Genomic DNA, 18006 nt, shown 5'->3' with positions numbered 1-18006 from the left:
ATGCAGCACATGCTTGAAGACGAAGAAAGCCCGCAGGCCATACCATCAAGTGTTGAAAAAGCTGCAGACACTAGCAATAGTAGCTCTTTACCTACACAAGGGGGTGTCGCTTTGTTGGAGGCCTCTGCGTCCAATCCTTCGGCTCCGCAAAGTGAAACAGAAGACAGTTCCCCAGCCGAGGAAGTCCTTCCTCAAACCATTTCCTCTTCCACGCCAGCTTCTCAACGAGGTAGCCTTAAGAAGCCTGTGCACCATGATGCAGACCCTGATGGGGGATTGATGCTTTTAGGTGCCCCTAGAATCAGGAGGCGAAACAGTACGCAGATCGACTTGCCAGCTGTCAACGTTGAGGCTTCGCATGAGCCTGAAGAGGCTCGAGAAGAAACCGCGGTCCTTGGAAGAAGACACCCAAGGGACGCAAGGCCTGCTGTGGCGAAGCGCGCCCGATTTGCACCCACAGAAGGGCGCGCCACTGGGGGAGCATCTTCTAGCGATCACCAACCATATGCCAGCCGCCTTCGCCATGCGCCTCTCACACGCAGTGGATCCGAAGCTCGGGCAACAACACAGTCAGCTCCCGCCATTGTAGAGCCAAGCAAACAGGCAGATGCAATGGAATCTGGATTGGCATATGATCGGAGCGCCTGCTGTGAAGGAGAGGCGCACCAGCGAACCCTTACATCTCCCGGTATCTCCAGTCCACAGATGGTCAAAAGCGTATCACCAGCAGGTGTCGTCCGAATTGGGGGGAGAAATCGTCGAAAACGCACGAAATATGACCTTGCATACAAACAGATGGAGGAACTTGGCACGTTTGAAGAGGAAGCGAAGTCTGTTGACCTTTCAAAGGTCAGGATGCACTTAAGTTGCTGGTTGGTACACCCAGAGCAGCGATGCAGGAACAAGCGTGCTATATATATGTATATATATATTCCTGTGCCTAATGATCAATGCCTTTCTCCTCGGTAGTCCTCGAGATTTTGTAGTGCATGATGCTGCATCCATTTTCACAGGTTTCAGGGAGTGGCTTTGCGCTGGAACTGCTACGCAACCCCCAACAATACGCCTATGGCTCATGGGCATATGGATTTGCCTGGCCTGTTGGTGCGGACGGACGCCGTCTGCTTTTGCGAAAACTACGGGGAGTTTTTTGGTCTAATCCGGAGAAGTGGCAGCGCGTTTTGCAAGAACACAACCTTTACCGGAGGGATTTGTTTACACTTGCCACAGTCCAGGTAGGCACTGCGACATCTGAGCATGTGCGTGTAAAGCCGCAGGAGGCCGTGTTGAGTTGTTTGTGGACTCTCTAGCTACAGGACCAGCTTTGACATGTTTGAGCAATGCGGATGACACAGGAACTCTTCAAAGTTACGCATCTTATGGGCGAGGAAGCGTGGGATTTCCTTTTGAAGTGTACGGCACTAACGCAAAAATGTGATGCTCTCACCAATAAAGACCTCGACCTCGGAGAGTATGTCATTCCTTGCTGCCTGACTCATCATACAAAACCCGCTCGCTCTATTTTTGACTCGAAACACGCAGATTGCCTATATCTGCTTGACAATGTAATGCTTCAGACCTTCCCGAAGTGTCGCCTCCAAGGGCTTTCAAGCGTTTGTCGCATCTTATTCTGCTTTGCTGTGAATCTTGCGATATTGTGCTTTTCATTAGGGACGACGAATCAGGAAGTTTAATTCCGTGTGGAGTAGCACAGAGGGCAAACCAACAGTCAACCCTAGATAGATCAAAGTCAGAAGATGAATCGCCATCGAATACGTTTTTCGGAAGCAGACTGCCTTCATCCGGATTTGTAAGGAAGCGCATGTCCTGCGGCGGGCGAGAGGAGAAGGATGCGAACAAACGGTGCCGCGGAAGGCCGCGAAAGCCATCCCTCAAGGCACAAGAAAACTCATCGGAAGCGGAGGCGCCATCAGATCCTTGTGTAGCGAGGCACACTTGCCCATCAACACCCACCAGTGATGCTACGTCCAGGTGGCTACCCGAGGCGGACCCTTCCCCTTACAGAGATGCCCGTTCTTCTTTGCAATCCCCATTGGGGGGCACTGCGGACAGTCCTCCTTGCCATGTGGACGAGGAAGGCGCTGCTGACGGAGGAGCCGAGTTGCTGGAAGCGAGCCTCAAAGAACATAGACGCTTGGTTGCATCCATGATCAAAGCTACGCCTCCAGTTCCAGGGGATGACACTTTTTGCATTCCCGCAGAAAAGGCATCCCGTTCGCCCACAGAGCTCCGACTAGCACTCGCCGGAAAGCAGAATAACGCCATGCTGAAACTGACGACGCACTACGCATTTATGGCGCAGTTCATGCAATGTTGCATGCTTGTGGAAGTCCAGCGAACTCTGCTGAAAGTAGCGGAGGATTTGAAGACTGCTTGGCCATCGGACAAAGAACGAGAGAGCCCTACAAAGCGAGCAGAAGGGAATATGGATCCTGCAGCTCGTGCATGCTTCGACTCGCTCGTTCGCAGCAGCAACATTCATATGCAGTTCGTTCAGCTCATCGTGCAACAGCTGCAGCGCCACTCAGCCGATGAGCCATCAGCCTCCTCTTCAGCAGAGCAGCAGTCCAATTTCAACCTAAGTGAGCATTTTAGTGCCATCGTTCAGCAGCTACAGCTTCAGCGTATGCGGGACCATCTGATTTTCGCTCCTGCCGACTCCGCAACAGCCGTGACGAGCGACGTTCTGGGTCCTCTTGGGGGTATGCCTGATATCCAGGCCTATCAAGGCTACGGTGGGGAGGCCGAAGCAGCGAAGACAGCAGGAAAAGCACATGAGTCATGCTCAATGAAGACGGAAAGTGTGGGAGACTCCACTTATCTTTTCGATGTACCCAGGGTGCCATCCGTGGACGTACCGGCAGGTCGCTCGGACAACCTGGCCAATTCCTTTCAAGCACTTAGTTGAGATTAAATGGAACTGTGCTAAAATGGCCGTATTGCTGCAGAATGGCAATCTTCTCCTTTGCACTAGAGCGAGCTCTTTTGCGAGTGGAATGCAGAAACAAGACCCTTGAGTAAGTATAAGTTTTATTCTTGCTAAATGTTCGGACTGTGGACTTTTAAGGTGCTGTTTGATGAGAGTCCGTATGGTGATACCTCACCACTTTCCCACCCGGGCTTTTTTTGGTATGGAAAGACAAACTCGAACTATACGGCTGCACGATGCTGGAGTGTCTGGCGGGCTGTCAGCCCGCTTCGAATGACTCAGAAATTAGTGCAAACAGTAACGCTCGGGGTAATTTACTAGGCAAGTAATAATCTCTAATGGCAGCCTGCTATGCAACGTGGTATGACTGGGCGCAGCCCCCTCACTGGGGGTGAAGCAGCTTGCAGAATGCTTTCCAATCAAGGTGCTAATACTTTCAGATTAGTCATTCACCTCATTGCACGAGGTAGGTCTATTACCGATATATGTAGCCCTGTAGACAGAGCTATATATATATATATATGGAAGGCATAGTGCCCATGAGGAGCAAGCAACATGCATGACTCACTTCGCCCTCAAGCACGTGAATGACTGCTGTGCGAGCAGTTCCGCCCCCACCCAGCCAGCGGGAGTTCCGCACGTCACATTCCCAGATACCGGTGGCTATGTGGGCGACCAGACTTAGTGCTATATCGTCATTCTGCGAAGACCCGAATCGTATTTCCGTTAAGATCGCCTTTGTCAAATTGAGCTGCAAGAACAAGCACTCAGACGATGTCGCAGAATTTTGGCAACATGCCAACCAACTTCAAGCACAAGAAGTGGTGTCTTTGCAATTCTTAGCCTCACGGTCAGAGACGTACCCACTGCCGCCTTCGCAGCATCCGCAGATGCATATGCAATGCATACCCGACCAGTATGCTCTCCCTGCGTGCAACTCATCATACATGACGATAGTTGTCACGTTGTGTGTTCATTGAAGGAAGCCTATCAATTGAGAGCTAACTACTGCATAATGCTTTTGTCATTCAAAGCATTGCCTTGCAAAGAATAATACCTTGCTGTTCAGCATTATGTCAGTCCGGAGCACTATCCCCATACAGCTGAATGCTTCCTGGATTTCCACAGCTGGCAGATCCTTCGGAACCTGACGCAGTACCGCCACGTAAAGTCAAAGACATGCATTGCAGCCAATGATGCATAGAGCTGCGATTCCGTCATGACAACAGATGCAGCTCATGAAACAATATCCGCCTGCCCGTTTCCCTGAAAGACCGTGCCTCCTCTTAATGCGGTCGTACGTTGGCCTCTCGGGCGCCGCCCTACAAGCGAGCTGAAGTGTGAGTCGTGTTTTCGGCCAGCAAGGTAAAGAAGTATCTCGTGGCTCTTACATTTGAAACGATTACTGTGAATTCCATTCGCTCTGCAAGGCTAGCGTCGCCAGCAGCAGCACTGCCCGCTGCTGTGGCCGCAGCACCTCGAACTGGCACACCACGGAACGCTGGTGCTGTAGCGCATTGATCAGGTGGACTCTGCCCTTTCCACACGCCTTCTTGATTATTCGAATGGCTGCAGTGACCAGGGGGGGCGACGATCTTTTCGTGCGCCATTGGATAGGCACGGCTTCTGTCCCCTGCCGCGTCTCCCGAGTACGGAGATTCATAATATGCGGCGGAAGGAGGATACATAGGACCATATCCGTAGCTCATTTGATTCGACGCAGCCCCTTTTGTTTCATCCACCAGATGCGGACTTGGGCCCGAGCTCGGCGCAAAAGCCGGAGGGCCAAGGGCGTAGCCCATCGGATTACATGCTGGCGAGTGGTTGCCGTTAATATCTTGCACCGCATCTGGAAGCCGAGAGCGCTTCCACAATGGCCGTGGAGGGCCTGCAGCGCAGTACCCGCATTTTGAAAAAAGCCTGAGAAAAGTCTGCAGTCCCCCCTTCACGGTATGAGCAGCAGAGGCAGTTTTCAGGATGAACTAGAAGCTTCACGGTAGGTGCTTGATAGCCGGTTGCACTGGGGGTGCGTACTAGCATATGGCCCGAACATTGGACGACGCGGAGGGTAGTCATATTCGCCTGAAGCAGTAGGTCTAGGCGGCAAGGGAAAGGAACGTGGAGCTGAGACACACACGAATCACAAGTGTTTGCTTTAGGGCTGCTGGGAGGGCATTTTTTTGGTGCGCTCATGCCCACCGTTCAGCCAATCGCCCTCACACGCAATGCGAATGCACGCGAAAAGAGATCTTTCAGAAAGAAGCACACGCCTCAAGCAGCAAGCGACGCCTTACGGCCAGGGGGGCCCGCCCCGATAGGAGGCGGCGGAGGCTGCACGCCACTGGGTGGGACCAAGTAACTTCCGCCTAGGTGCCTTGGTCTAGGCCATCTTGCATCCATCCTGGGGGGCCCCACAGGAACAGGGAAAGGCTGGCGGGGGCCTACACCGAAGAATGGGGCCCCTGGCAGTCTCCCAGAAGGGGCCCTCGCTGGGGGAGGCAGTGAACGTGTGGGCGGGGCAGGTCTACTGGGAAAGCTGGTCTGCCCTCCAACATGAGGGGGGGCCAGGGGGGCAGCGCGTTTCGTGAAATCGGTTTGTACAGTTGGGAGTGGACGGGAGGGCGAGGAGTTCGCTGCGGGTGGAGGCGGAGAGGTAAGCCCTGCGAGGGTGAACGTGGCACAGCAGTAGGACTATGGCTTGTGCACCTGGAAAGCCACCCCAATCAACGGTCTCCCTTGGACGCGGAGTTGAGTTCAAAGGGCACACACGCACTGGCTTACCCTGAGGTGCTCCCCTCGCTCTGCGCTTTTTAAATTGACTTGAACCGTCCTGTTGTTCTTGACCAATGATTTCATCGAGGCTCATGTCGAGCCGCGCGGAAACTTGTTCATCGTATTCCATCGTGCCGCGAAAGGAGCAGCTTCACAGCTGTATCAATGCAAGCGCAACAGGCTCAGTGCAGTGCTGACTGCGCGCACTCCCGCGTGCAGCTGGAGCTCTCGGCTGCAAGACAAACAACCATGCGGACTGGGTGCGTCTAGACGCATGCTGCTCATGACAGCAGCACGCCCCAATACAAGCAGAGCTCGGCGATGCTGTGTGCGAGCAAGGCGGCAATAATTGCTGCTATGGGACGATGACGACAGAGGTGCCGGCTATGGGAGCCCCTCGACAGAAAAACGATCGTGCTTTCGGCCCTTGAACTCTCCTAGCCCAGGTGCACGCCGTTCATTCATGTACATAACGCAAATGGGAAGGGAAAATTCTTCGAGATGGCTACTATAAGGCGCGTGCAGCCCATCATCCAGCCGCATAACAGGGGACACTCCAACTGTACCCCGTATGCAGGCAACACCCGGTTGTCCTGAGCCTTTCAAACATCAATCACTTGCAATTCATTTGCTGGCGGGGTATGCATATTAGTAGAATGGTGCACAGGAAAAGTGCTGGAGGAAGTGGGGCGACGATTTCACTGGCAAGCTTGCATGCACCGAGGGCCCTTTTGCCGACGTGCGACGATCGGTATTGTCAGCCATCCTTTTAGTTACTTTTACGAAACGTAGTAAGCTTATGTGTTTTTCTAAGAAATGACTGTCCAAATGCCGCCAGCATGGACCCTGAAATTGAATTCAGCCAGCATTTTGCAGATCAACAGCACCAGGTTGCTACCCCTGGATCCATGATGGCAGAGCACTACGACGACGTTCAGCCATCGTCTGCACCAAATTGGATCACAAGTTTGGAAGAGGAGCTTGATCAGAAAATACTGGTGATTCTACGTGATGGCAAGAAGCTCATTGGCATTTTGCGGACATTTGACCAGTTCGGCAACTTAATGCTGGAACGCTGCGTTCAGCGCATTATCGTTGGTACATATTACGCCGATGTGTATCAGGGGGTAATGATCATTCGTGGGGAAAACATCCTGCTGTTTGGAGCCATCGATGAGTCAAAGCCAAATCCTCTGACATCTCGACCGCTATGGGAAGTCCTGGAGCTTCATGAAGAGCAGGTACTGGGTAGGAGTAAAGATGCTATGTAGCTCCTGTGTGCTGCTCTATTCTCTAGCATTTAACGAAGTGTGCACGAACTTGACTCGTCGTTGGGTGGTAAGCGGTATAGGGCACTAGAGCTGTCGATGCATTGAATTTTCCCCCATTGAACGCAGTATATCATTTCTTGCATTATTTGCATGTTTTTGCCAGGAACGACGCGAGATGCAGAGGAGGCGCACTCTACGGCAATTGGGCGACTACAACTATGGCTATGACCTGCCAGATGACTAGAATTCGTCAGTATATCAGACGGAGCGGAGAGGGGAAAACGTCTCCTCATGAGGTATTATGGAGGGAAAATTTACCTTCTGATCCCAAGTATGGTTTTCAAGATATTGCTGGTGAAAATATGGTTTTTGCCTGTTGAAAGTGTTGCCAGTGCGGCATTCGTAGCGATTACAATGCTGGTAGTGCGTGGTCATCTGTAATGTTGCACCATCACCATGCACGTAGCTTCACATCTTAGCGTGAGAACCAACGTGATGCCAGTGGATTGCTGTAAATGACATACAGAATCGACCCAAGCTGCAACGGTTATTGATGAGATTTGATAACCAGCCTGTAGTTCTTGCTTAGAGTGGTCTGGCTGTAGCCGTTCTGGCTCACGTGGAGATGCCTAACGAGCCAGCGTGTTTTGAGCTGGTGTGGAGTGATGTAAGACTAGTCAAACCGTGGGCGGGTAAATGATTAGCCGATGGCTGTCCATTGCCCTTGTATTGGCTAGACTTGGGTGCGAATGCGCATTTTTATGGTTTTATGAACCAGCTAAGTGCTAGCAGGTTGCTGTGTATTTCCTGATGGACAGGAAACTGATTGGACTAACTTCGGCGTGCAGCAGCACTGCGCGCCACTTAATATGTTGTAGAGTACCGGACGAGTGTCGGGCCCCCGCATTATTTGAGGTGGTAGCCTGGGTGGTACTATCTTAGCTACAAGGGGGCAACACAGCCCAATTTTACACAAGGAAAAACTGGGGATGCCGCACTGGACAATTGGACGTCTAACGCTAGGGTTTGCCGTTGCACCACTTGCAGTTTCCATCCAGTACATACCGTCAATAAAGATACCGTTCTGCGCTCGCATCAGACCAACCTGTAGTACACACTCCCGATTCTTCCGGAGGACCGATGACAAACCTATCGTGCAACTGAACCTGGTTCTGCACTAAGAGGTAATGATTCAGCATGCAGGGCCAATTTTCAGGCTCACTAGCACAGAGCACTTTTGTGGAAATCATACGAACAGTACCTCAGATTCATGTTCACCTACAGTGAAGGACACTATGTATCACGGCTCGTTGGTGTTGTGCTGCAGGCACGCCGCCTGCTTGTAGTGGTGACGCACAAGTAAATAAATCAGGATGTTAGTTGGCTTTTGGAAAGTCAGTTTCAATTTAACGCACTTTACAATATCCCAAATTAAAGAGTTTTGCCAGTCCGAACGTCATGTAAGGAATAAGAATCTACCCGGCTGAAAGTGTGCCTATTTGCATCGTAGCACGCGAAGTGTGATGCGTGAACGAATACCGGTTTTTGGCAAGACAATGCCCAAGCCTGTATATTTAACACCAGTCTCGTTGCCTGTCGCTTGAATCAGGACTCTAAATAGTGCGAGGCGCTGCAGACACTAGATATCTACTGAATGTTCACTTCAGACTTTTGTCCAGCGGCTAAGGGAGTGACAGAAACCTCGACATACGGATTTGTCGGCTTGCTGGTCACTGCACGCATATCTTGCTGCATGGTGGTCATTCTGTCTGCACCTCCGTACTGAGCCCTTTCCTCTTGATGTGGCTGCTGCTGCTGTTGACCCGCTTCCTGCGCACGAGCAGCGAATTCGGCCTGCATGTGCTGCTCATGTCCCATTGCATGCATATTTCCGAGTGGTCCGGGTCCCCCCATGTAATGCTGTGGAAGACCAGCTTGAGCGAGCACCTCCACCGTTCCAGCAGTGCCTTCCGTGATATGGTCAACCCTTGGGGCGCAGCAAGAAGAGAGTGTGTAGCATGCACCACCAGGCTGGAAACTGCCCTTGAATTGCTCTTTGCTTCCCTGATAGTACAGTGGTAGAAGCTGAGGGTTTCCCATGGCCTCTTTCGGTACTGGATGCTCAATAGTTCGCTGGACATGTACTGGGACGGGGACTTCCTTATAGCGAGGCTCAATCTTTGGGCACAGGTACTCCTGCACTATCTGGAGCTCAACGGGTACGGGAACGTTACGGTCGACAAGTTTTTCCACGGGAATCGGCCTGTAGTGCGTCATCGGCACCTCGACTGGTTTGGGAATATGCCTGTATTGAGGAGTCATGACGTTCCTGTAGGTGTGTTGGATATGAGGCACTTCCACGACTTTCTCCATTTCGAAAGGCCTCTGTACTACTTGAGTGTAAGGTTTCTCCACCACTTCCTCTTGCTTAACCTCTTCAGTAACCTCCAGAGGCTGTTCGAACGCGACATCTCGATACTCCACCTCAGGAATTTCAATTAGCTTCTCTTTTACAATCTTACGAGGAACTGGTATCACTCTCTCCTGGACTACGACACGGGGTACTTCGATTATTTTCTCTTGATACACGTACTGAGGGACCTCAACGACCTTGTCGACAACCTGAACAGCAGTCAGAAAATACAGCATACACACACCAAACATCGAGACTACTAGGAAATTAGGCAATCCTTAGTGGAGCGAGCGATCAATACAGAAAATTCTTTATGATTATCAAGGTACCATGCATTTTCGCTGATGAGTAAGCAGCTCACCTTGACCTGAGGCACCTCTACGATCTTCTCCTGGTAGACGACCTTAGGAACATGCTTGATGCGTTCCTGAATCACAGGCTTCGAAACATGCGTTATCTTCTCGTGCACGACGGTCTGTGGAACCTCGACAATACGGTCTACGTATTGCACTTGAGGGACTTCAATGATGCGTTCCTCCACTTCGTGCTTCAGGACTTCGACGATGCGCTCCTGTAAAAAGTTTAATTGCACATGATGCATTTTAAATAAAGTTCTACACACGGTTTCGTCTTCGTGCCTTAGGCTCGACCGACACAAGCCTAAAATCACTCAGATTCCACTCTTCTGGTGCCATGAACATAAAATCTTCGTATTCTTGTCGCTAAAGCGGCTTAGGGTAGAAGACGAAACACTGGAGAACGTGTCGGCTGCAACTAATCTACCCACCTGAACCAGAGGCTCGAGGTATCTGGGTTCTCCTTGCTGTGCAATAGTTCCTGAAACAAGGCGGCTCCCAGGCGGAAGTTGTCCTTGCTGAAGATGCTGATCAGCCTGTTCTACCCCGGCTTCACCGGGGCAGCATGGCTCGCAACACTCGCTGAAGACTCTCATCTTGATGGATGGTATTTATCACAGAAGCAATATCCAGCCGATGATCGGGGATTCAGATCCAATTTCAATGGAAAGGGCTGGATATGAAAGCCCAGAGTATCTGGGACGCAGCAAGAAAGGTTGCTTTCACCGACGGTCAGTGTGGCTGACAGCCGTCGGCACCGGCTGGCAGAAGGGTTTAGCCGAACACAAGACTGTGTTGGCAAACGATATTTATCCCGAAACGTTTTGAGGCCCTTTCACAGAAAAAAAGCTGAAATAGGAGGTGCAAAGGAGAAGTGTGAGACCGCGGGTCAGGCCTGGGGTTCCAAGCAAACCGCCACTGTAGACTTGCAGTAAATCCGCACCATCGATTAAGCCGTCGAGCCATTCGGCAGCACCAGTTCACCAGCAATCAGCCAATGGCAGGGCCAGCTGCTCGACCGTGCCGGCCGGTGCGATGCACGTGCTGCGCGACCGCGGCTGGAGGGCTCATCGGCTGCAGGCGGCTGTGCCTGGCGTGTCGGCCGCTGGTTCGGTTTGGCAGCTTCAACCACAGAGTTTTTAGGCAGCAAATCGACTCATCAATGCTTCTTCGTAGAAGTATCTTGCTACAGCTTTTACAACATCCAGTCTTTAGCCATTTAGAGCTCCTTTCCCCGCTTTTCTTGGCGGCGTCGCCTGCACCACCGAGTCGCAGGTGGCTCGATACCCAGGCAGCCGCAAGTTCGAGCGTGCCTTGTGGATAGATAGAGCCCCCCCATTCTTTTCCCTTTCCTTTAGGTGAATAAGACAAAATGTTCTCAAACTGCAGCGATTGTTGTGCCCAAGGAGGGGACGACAGTCAAAACCAGCAACAACAGCAATCTGGTCAACCGAACCAAGCCCAGCTAAATGTTCCCGCTAATGCCCACCTCCATGCAACCGCAGAGTCTGTGCGATCTGTCATGCTTGAAGAAAGGACAGAAAGGGAAAGGGCAGTTGCTGTTTCAGAGCAAACTGAGCGCCAGTGGGTAAGATTTCCGGCTCTGGCGGCTAGCGCCCCGCTCAGTGTATGTGCGTTCGATCCAGTGTTAGACCTAGATGACCTTGGATCAATGCTAGAATAGCAGTAGTCCTGCGCGTCACTAATGAGTCGGCTGTGCTTAGCAAGTCGCTCTTGGCATGCACAACTGATTCCGGCGTTCACACCACAAGCCACTGTGGCTACTTCTCCTCTCGATTCCTCGATAGAGGCTCCTGCGTATAATGTTGGATCCCACCCTATGCGCATGATTTATTCTTGTCGGGTGTGCTCTCAGGTGGCGATTACCGCCTACCAGCCAGTTGATACTGTGGTAAAGACTGTGGAGGTCCCAGTTGTTAGGACGATCGAAACATATGTGCCCAAGGTTGTTATTGAAGAGAAGATCGTCGAGGTCCCCAAATTCGTGCCTGAATATGTAGAGAAGGTATGCTTTGCCCCTGAGATTACACATGCACAGCTTCTTTGTGCAGCTCCATTCCATGTCGATGAAAGTATTCTTACTGAACTTCGCAGATCGTGGAAGTCCCCGAGGTCAAGGTGGTAGATAAGATCGTTGAGGTTCCGCGCTATGAATACCAGTACAAGTACTTACCCAAGATTGAAACCCAAGAAAACATTATCCAGCGCCCGAAATACGAGACCAAATACGTAGAGAAGATTGTCGAGGTGCCCCAAGTCAAGGAAGTCGTACGCTATCAGGATGTCGAAGAAATCGAGGAGGTTATCAGGTGAGCAGAACTGATCACGCCAATCCTGTGTGGGCTTGTGCATATACGTACATTGCTGTACAGAGTGCAGAAAGAGTATCATATTTTCTTCTTCCGTGTTGACTGCGAACCGTTCAGGTATGTGCCAAAAGGCCAGGTGGCTACAGAGGAATGGGCAAAGCTGAAGGCAAAGCATGAGCAGGAAGTTAAAGTGGAAAGAGAGGCTAGAGAGGCCCAGTACAAGGCGGAGCAGGAATATCAAGAGCTAATTGCAGAGGAGCAAGCAGCCTATGAGGCTAAACGCATGGGATTGCCTAGAGGACCAGCCCCTGCAATGCCTCCAGTGAGTTAAAAAAAGCTTTGTCTTACTGAATTTCTAGCGAAGGACGGTATACTAGCGCTTTTACGATTTTGGGTCGGTGCCGGTGTATTAGGCAGGTCAAGAACTGTTTGTTATTGCTGAAATTGCAGGCTCCACGTTTGGAACAAGTCTTCAAGCCAAAGGTCGTCAAAACCGTTGAAATCCAGAAACACGTTCCAGTTTCAGTGGATGTCCCCGTGCCTTATATGGTCCCAAAGCCCATTGTCGTCCCAGTTCAGGTGCCGGTGCTAAAGTTCAGAGACCATTTCGTCCCCGTTCCTGTTCGGCGTCGCGTGGTTCCTCGCGTCCGGTGGACCAACGAGGTTTATGAAGTTGAGTGCATCAAGGAGAAACCCTTCCTTCAGGTTCAGGATATCATTAAGCCAGTACCGTGCGATGTTGAGATCAAGGTGCACGAATTTGTGGAGAAGGCACAGCCAATTAATCCTGCTGAGCTCTCTCAAGCAGACGTTCACGCTATGTGGATGAGAGTTAACGCCGATTTGGCGGAGAGGAGGAAGGAGGAGCTCGGCGATAAATATCCATACGTCCAGCATCCTGAAGGCACCGTATTCGGTGAGCCGGGCAGCAAGAGACCAGACGAAAGTGCAGAAGGAGCTGAAGTGAGCGACCCCGAAGCTCGTGAAGGAGTAGAGCCTCTCGCCCTACATCCAGGACACCCACTGAACATGACATACTTGCAGAACGAATGGATCAAGAAGGAGACAACTGAAACCCATGAGATGTACACACCTGAATGGTTTGAAGCTCACCAAAAGGCATTGCACAGCATGGCGATGCAGTACCCGACTCAGGTACAGCTATCAGCTGAACAGGCCGCCAGACTTCAACAAGATTCTCATGCCTTTGGCGAGGCACCTTGGGTTGAGGTGGATGAGCACGGACTGCCAAAGACGAGGGCTCAGCAAGCGGCGAAGCCTGCATCATGCTGCCCCGTCTGCTCAGCAGCCTGTGGAGGAAGCAGTGGAGCCTGCTGTACTTGCAGTGGCAACTAAATTTGCCAATGGCTTGCTGGAATGCATGGTATTCCCTTTTTGCACAGCGTGGAACTTGGTGTTCCCGGCCAACCTTAAATAACAAAGGAGCCTTAGGAAGTTGCCAATTTACGGAAGTTATCCGGAGATCTCTCGCAGTAATTCATCGTTCCAAATTCAGAGACTTTACGGATGTGTAAAGTAGCTATGCAAAGCAATTGTGACCATCTCTTCAGCTGCAGTGCCATATGCTTCCTTGTATATCAATCTGGCATTCATCTTATAACGAATCTGGGGCAAGTATCTACAGCAACTCATAATTTAGCTGTGGCTAGGGTGATCCTGGCTACCAATGGAGGCCCGATTCACGGCGGCTGCCTGTAGGCAGTGCTGCCTTAGAACAGTGTTTCATGGCATTGATTCGGTGACGACTACTTGCTGGTGCGTGCACCAATCTCGCTCTGTCGAATGGACGGAACAAGTCTAGCTAATTATTGAAAAATAAGGTTACATTATAGGAGAATGATATGATGAGGGCTTGGCAAGAAGAGGCATCTGCTGGGGCCGTGCAACGCACAAACAAATCGCTATGTTGACCACAGACACATCAGATGTTTATTCCTTCAAGTATTTGCACAGCCCAGAGTTGTAGTATTGCTTGAATGCCTCCTCCACCATAGGCTTTGTTAGTGATACGTCTTCGAGTGTGTAGTTGTGTTTCGAGAGCTTCCTGCGGGTATTCCTATCCTGATGACAGAATTCAGTCATGCGTTCGCGTGCCTGCTCGGTCAGCGGAATGTCGAAGTGGCTGTAAATCTTGGTTACGGTGCCCAAGGGATCATCAATCAAATCTTTGTACTGCACGTCAAGTATTTGGTTCTTTAGATCTGGCCTGGTTGCACGGAAGTCCAGAGCTCGGTTGATCATTCTAGACATTGCTTCTAACTCGAGCTTCCCAAGTTCTGCAGGGTTCACCGAGTCAAGGAGTGACTGCTGAGCACACCTCACCAGGCTGGCCCAGCTTGCCACAGTATCTTTGGGGTCCCTGAGAAAAACAAATTAAGAATGCGCACTACTGTGGCATTAATCCAAGGAACTAGTATTTAGGCAGCTCGACATCCCGTGACGTTGAGTACAGAAGGCTCCCTCGACATGTGCTTACCTGTGCATGAAAATAATCCTTGCATCTGGGTAGGTGTCGAAAAGTGCATCAAGAGTGAAGAGGTGGAATGGCATCTTTAGAAGCCAACGATCAGCAACGCGTTGGTATTGCAGATGCTGAAGGAATCGCTTATGGAATTTATATGCGTTCTTCATTTCCTGGTAGTCATTAGCATACAGCCACTTGCGATACGACGGGACATTAAATTCGGTGCAAATGGAATAGCATCTGCCGCAGTGCTCAAGGATAACAAAATCTTCTTCTGGAAGTTCGGCACTCTGTGCATGGATGCTTATCCATTCCTCGGACAAAGCCAGCTGGCTATCGAGCACTTCCTGTGCAAAGCTGATTCTTGGATCCTGTACAAAAAGGGCACATCGCATTGGGCAGACGCAAACTTTTGAGCAGCATTGTTTCTACAATTGTCATCACAAGCAACGGGAAACGGCTGTGGAGCTTATTCTTGCAGTGTGCCCACACGTACGCGGTTCCACGATTCAGGGTCGTTGCTGAGTCCCTTTTGGTAGTAGTGGCCATTATTGCCGTATGGGGCAATCATTTCGCAGTAACGGGCTGAACGATTGGATATGTCAGTGGCCATAATGTTCTGAAGGAACGTTGTGCCTGTACGATTCAGCCCAACAATGATCAGTGGCTTCTTGACCTCTAACTGCTCAATTTCTGGGTGGTTGAGCCTCATATTTTCCATGTACATGAGGTTCATGAGCTGCTGTCTGACGGTACGGAACATTGCTAGTTTGCCACAGAACGACGGGTTGGATTCCTGGAGAAGTGAGTCTTTCAAGATATGTAGTGGCTTCATGAAGTAGTCATGATCTTTCCCTAGAGAGTCTAGTCCTGAGATTCTCTTTGCATCCTCCAGGCACGCCTCAGGATCGACGCGAATAGCTTTAGAATTCTTGGGGAAAAAGCCGGATTGAACACTGAGAACAGAGTAGCACTTGCACACGAGGAGGAAGACTATTCCAAGGTGCAAGAGTCAGTCAGAATCTAGGCTTTTGCAAAAACTTGAAACAGGTCCAAAAAACGTTTGCTAAAACACTTGCTGACCTGTAGAGTAGTGAATTTTTGAAGACATCTCTTTGGTCTGGCCACCTCGCGCTAGGCAGCGCCTCGAAGATATTCTTGGTTTCTATGGGGAAATCTTTTGTGCGTACTTCGGAGTCAAACCAATACTTTCTCATGAACTGGATTAGAGGCACAAACTTGAAAACGGGCGACTCTGGGCCACGAGCTTTGACCGCAGCAAGGAATTCGTCGATATGTACACCTTTGTACGCAATCCCAAGTTCTTGACTCCAGAGTTCCAGATGGTCCCTGATAATTAATTCAGGCGGAAATAAACCAGACACCGCAGCCAGATGAATACGAGCACAACAATGCATGCCTCTAAAGCTAAGGCACTCCTAGCGAGCGTAGAAAGTCTCACCCTGTTATGGTTCGAGGGTCGAATAAGTGGTACAAGAAGTGTTTAGGCTCCTTCAGGAAAGACACCCCAACCTGCAGTAGCAAGCACAACACTTTGCGAGTACGTCGGCGGCGGTCCTCCCAGTGCTGCCTCCCAAGATGAAAGAACCAGCAAGCCCCAGTGTCACTGACAGTGGTTGTGTGATTAGAAAAAAGAGCGAGTGCCTACCAGCATTTGACAGATAGTGTCAACCGGTGTGAGCGGAGCAGCAGCGCAGCCGACAGGGAATATTCCTTCTTGGACAGTAGACACCATAAGGGCAGTTGCGTAATCTGTTGGGTTTGTGTAGCCCGACGCGTAAGCCACGTAGGTGTTTGGTAGGCGGTAAATGAAGACAGGAAGCCCCTTCTCCTTTGCACTACAAAGAACCAGCTCAGCGGCCCATTTCGACCACGGATATCCCATTCTGAGAGGAGGATAGAAAGCCTCCATCTCCTCTGGTGTAGGCCTGCTGTCTTCCGTGATGACATAGTCCTGGTATGCTCCGGTAAACTCGCAGAAGAAAGCTGGGAACTGCCCGAGGGTGGAAGCAAAGTGCAGCGGCTTCAATCGATTCCTCGTGCAGAAATCGATAATTCCAAGCAGGCACAGGACGTTTGATGAACGAAGTCGTGCATAGTTGCTTAGTAGGTTGACGTCACCTCCTGTATGATAGACAATATCGACCTTCTTCGAAAGCTGCTCGAATTTTTCTTCCCCAAGACCCAAATCGGGGAGGGTAAAATCACCGGCCAGCGGGATGATCCGATTGCAGTACGCTTCCTTCCAGCACTTTGCCTCTTTGCATGCCTGCCTGATTCGGTCAAGCGCGTGCCCTGAGTCTTTGGCCCGGACGATGCAAATAACCTCCAAGTCTGCCGAAGCTTCCAAGAGTACAGAAAGCTGAATGCGACCAACAAATCCTGTGGCGCCAGTTAGCAGAGCGATTCGGTATTTCTCCGGAAAAACGATGGGTTCGATGCTCGTAACATCAAAGGTCAGCTTGTTTTTAAGCATTTCGACGTCTTCTGTGGGATGCGGAACACGCGTTGCGACTCGCGGCTTCCGCTGAGTATCAGACATTGCTCCTGTGGGGTTTGCATATGCGTCTCTGAGTTCTTCCCATGCGACGTTCAGGCGGTCAAAGTCTTCTGGGGCTGTGACCCCAAGCGTCTCGAGAGCACTCACAATGTCTTCGACTGAAGCCATGCCGCTAAGGTTCTCATATGATGACGTCAGCGAGTCTACGTACAACGTGTATCTCTCGGCAGGCACGAGGACAGACATGAGCCACTGGTCAATCGTTGTGTGCGAGGAATTCACCAGCGTCCCTCCAGCACCGGCGGCATCATCTGCGATATGGGCCCTGTTCAATATGTACTCCGCAATGTCTTCCACGCTGGGATTCTCAAACATCAGATTCTGAGGGAGCTTAATTCCAGTTTTTTCAGCAACGCAGTTGCGGAACTCAACTGCCCCGAGGGAGTCAAGTCCTAAATCTATGAGCGGCGTGGAAGCCCCCGGCTTCTCCGTAGACCCAGACACTGTCTGCGCAATGTCCACAAGAATTTCAACAAGTGCCCCCTTGCTTATTGAACTCAGGTCGATCGAGGCACTGAGGCTGGCCGTGCTGACAGTAGACACCTCAGAAAAGAAGGGGGGTGGGTCGAACGCGTAGCGCCTCAGGAACTTTCGCCATACCAACGCCTGGGCACACACGACGCCTTGCTGCGGAGCTTTCAGCACGTCCTGCAAAACTCTTGTACCAAGCTCATTGCTTATTCCCATCATACCCGCCTTGTCAAGATGCTGCTTCAAGCCAGCTGCCATTCCCTGCTCGATCCACGGCCCCCACTGAATGCTCTGACCACACAAACCGTTCGAGCGACGCCAAGATGCAAGGGCATCCAGACATGCATTCGCCGCTGAATAGTTCGCTTGCCCAAAGT

At 51.0% G+C, this 18006-nt stretch overlaps 6 protein-coding genes across 6 annotated transcripts; 3 read left to right on the top strand and 3 right to left on the bottom strand.

The window, feature by feature from the left end:
* On the top strand, positions 1 to 2929 carry LOC34622971. Its single transcript, XM_026337816.1, has 4 exons — positions 1 to 849; positions 1014 to 1235; positions 1356 to 1471; positions 1672 to 2929. Exons 1-4 carry the CDS (start codon positions 1 to 3, stop codon positions 2927 to 2929), a joined length of 2445 nt encoding a protein of 814 aa, XP_026193601.1.
* A 716-nt stretch (positions 2930 to 3645) lies between these two features.
* LOC34622970 (extensin) lies at positions 3646 to 5852 on the bottom strand. The gene is made up of 7 exons (XM_026337814.1): positions 5732 to 5852; positions 5245 to 5610; positions 4979 to 5074; positions 4342 to 4847; positions 4008 to 4097; positions 3814 to 3877; positions 3646 to 3701 (listed from the first exon to the last, which is right to left on the bottom strand). Exons 1-7 carry the CDS (start codon positions 5850 to 5852, stop codon positions 3646 to 3648), a joined length of 1299 nt encoding a protein of 432 aa, XP_026193599.1.
* A 709-nt stretch (positions 5853 to 6561) lies between these two features.
* LOC34622969 (U6 snRNA-associated Sm-like protein LSm1) lies at positions 6562 to 7237 on the top strand. Its single transcript, XM_022736110.1, has 2 exons — positions 6562 to 6963; positions 7157 to 7237. Exons 1-2 carry the CDS (start codon positions 6562 to 6564, stop codon positions 7235 to 7237), a joined length of 483 nt encoding a protein of 160 aa, XP_022588590.1.
* A 1403-nt stretch (positions 7238 to 8640) lies between these two features.
* LOC34622968 (titin) lies at positions 8641 to 10358 on the bottom strand. The gene is made up of 3 exons (XM_022736109.2): positions 10194 to 10358; positions 9768 to 9977; positions 8641 to 9615 (listed from the first exon to the last, which is right to left on the bottom strand). The coding sequence occupies exons 1-3, from the start codon at positions 10356 to 10358 to the stop codon at positions 8641 to 8643; spliced, it is 1350 nt and encodes a 449-aa protein (XP_022588589.1).
* Positions 10359 to 11134: 776 nt separating this feature from the next.
* LOC34622967 lies at positions 11135 to 13448 on the top strand. Its single transcript, XM_022736108.1, has 5 exons — positions 11135 to 11350; positions 11639 to 11788; positions 11878 to 12092; positions 12210 to 12414; positions 12543 to 13448. Exons 1-5 carry the CDS (start codon positions 11135 to 11137, stop codon positions 13446 to 13448), a joined length of 1692 nt encoding a protein of 563 aa, XP_022588588.1.
* Positions 13449 to 14042: 594 nt separating this feature from the next.
* LOC34622966 lies at positions 14043 to 17998 on the bottom strand. Its single transcript, XM_022736107.2, has 6 exons — positions 16247 to 17998; positions 16040 to 16110; positions 15661 to 15927; positions 15074 to 15533; positions 14590 to 14948; positions 14043 to 14472 (listed from the first exon to the last, which is right to left on the bottom strand). Exons 1-6 carry the CDS (start codon positions 17885 to 17887, stop codon positions 14043 to 14045), a joined length of 3228 nt encoding a protein of 1075 aa, XP_022588587.1. The 5' UTR covers positions 17888 to 17998.
* Between the last annotated feature and the right edge of the window lie 8 nt (positions 17999 to 18006).

The sequence above is a fragment of the Cyclospora cayetanensis genome, unplaced genomic scaffold (assembly GCF_002999335.1).
Source record: "Cyclospora cayetanensis isolate NF1_C8 unplaced genomic scaffold, CcayRef3 CcayRef3_contig_203, whole genome shotgun sequence".
In the NCBI taxonomy this organism is placed as follows: domain Eukaryota; phylum Apicomplexa; class Conoidasida; order Eucoccidiorida; family Eimeriidae; genus Cyclospora; species Cyclospora cayetanensis.
The sequence above is the reverse complement of the archived record's forward strand: the minus strand, read 5'-3'. Positions and strand labels throughout refer to the sequence as shown.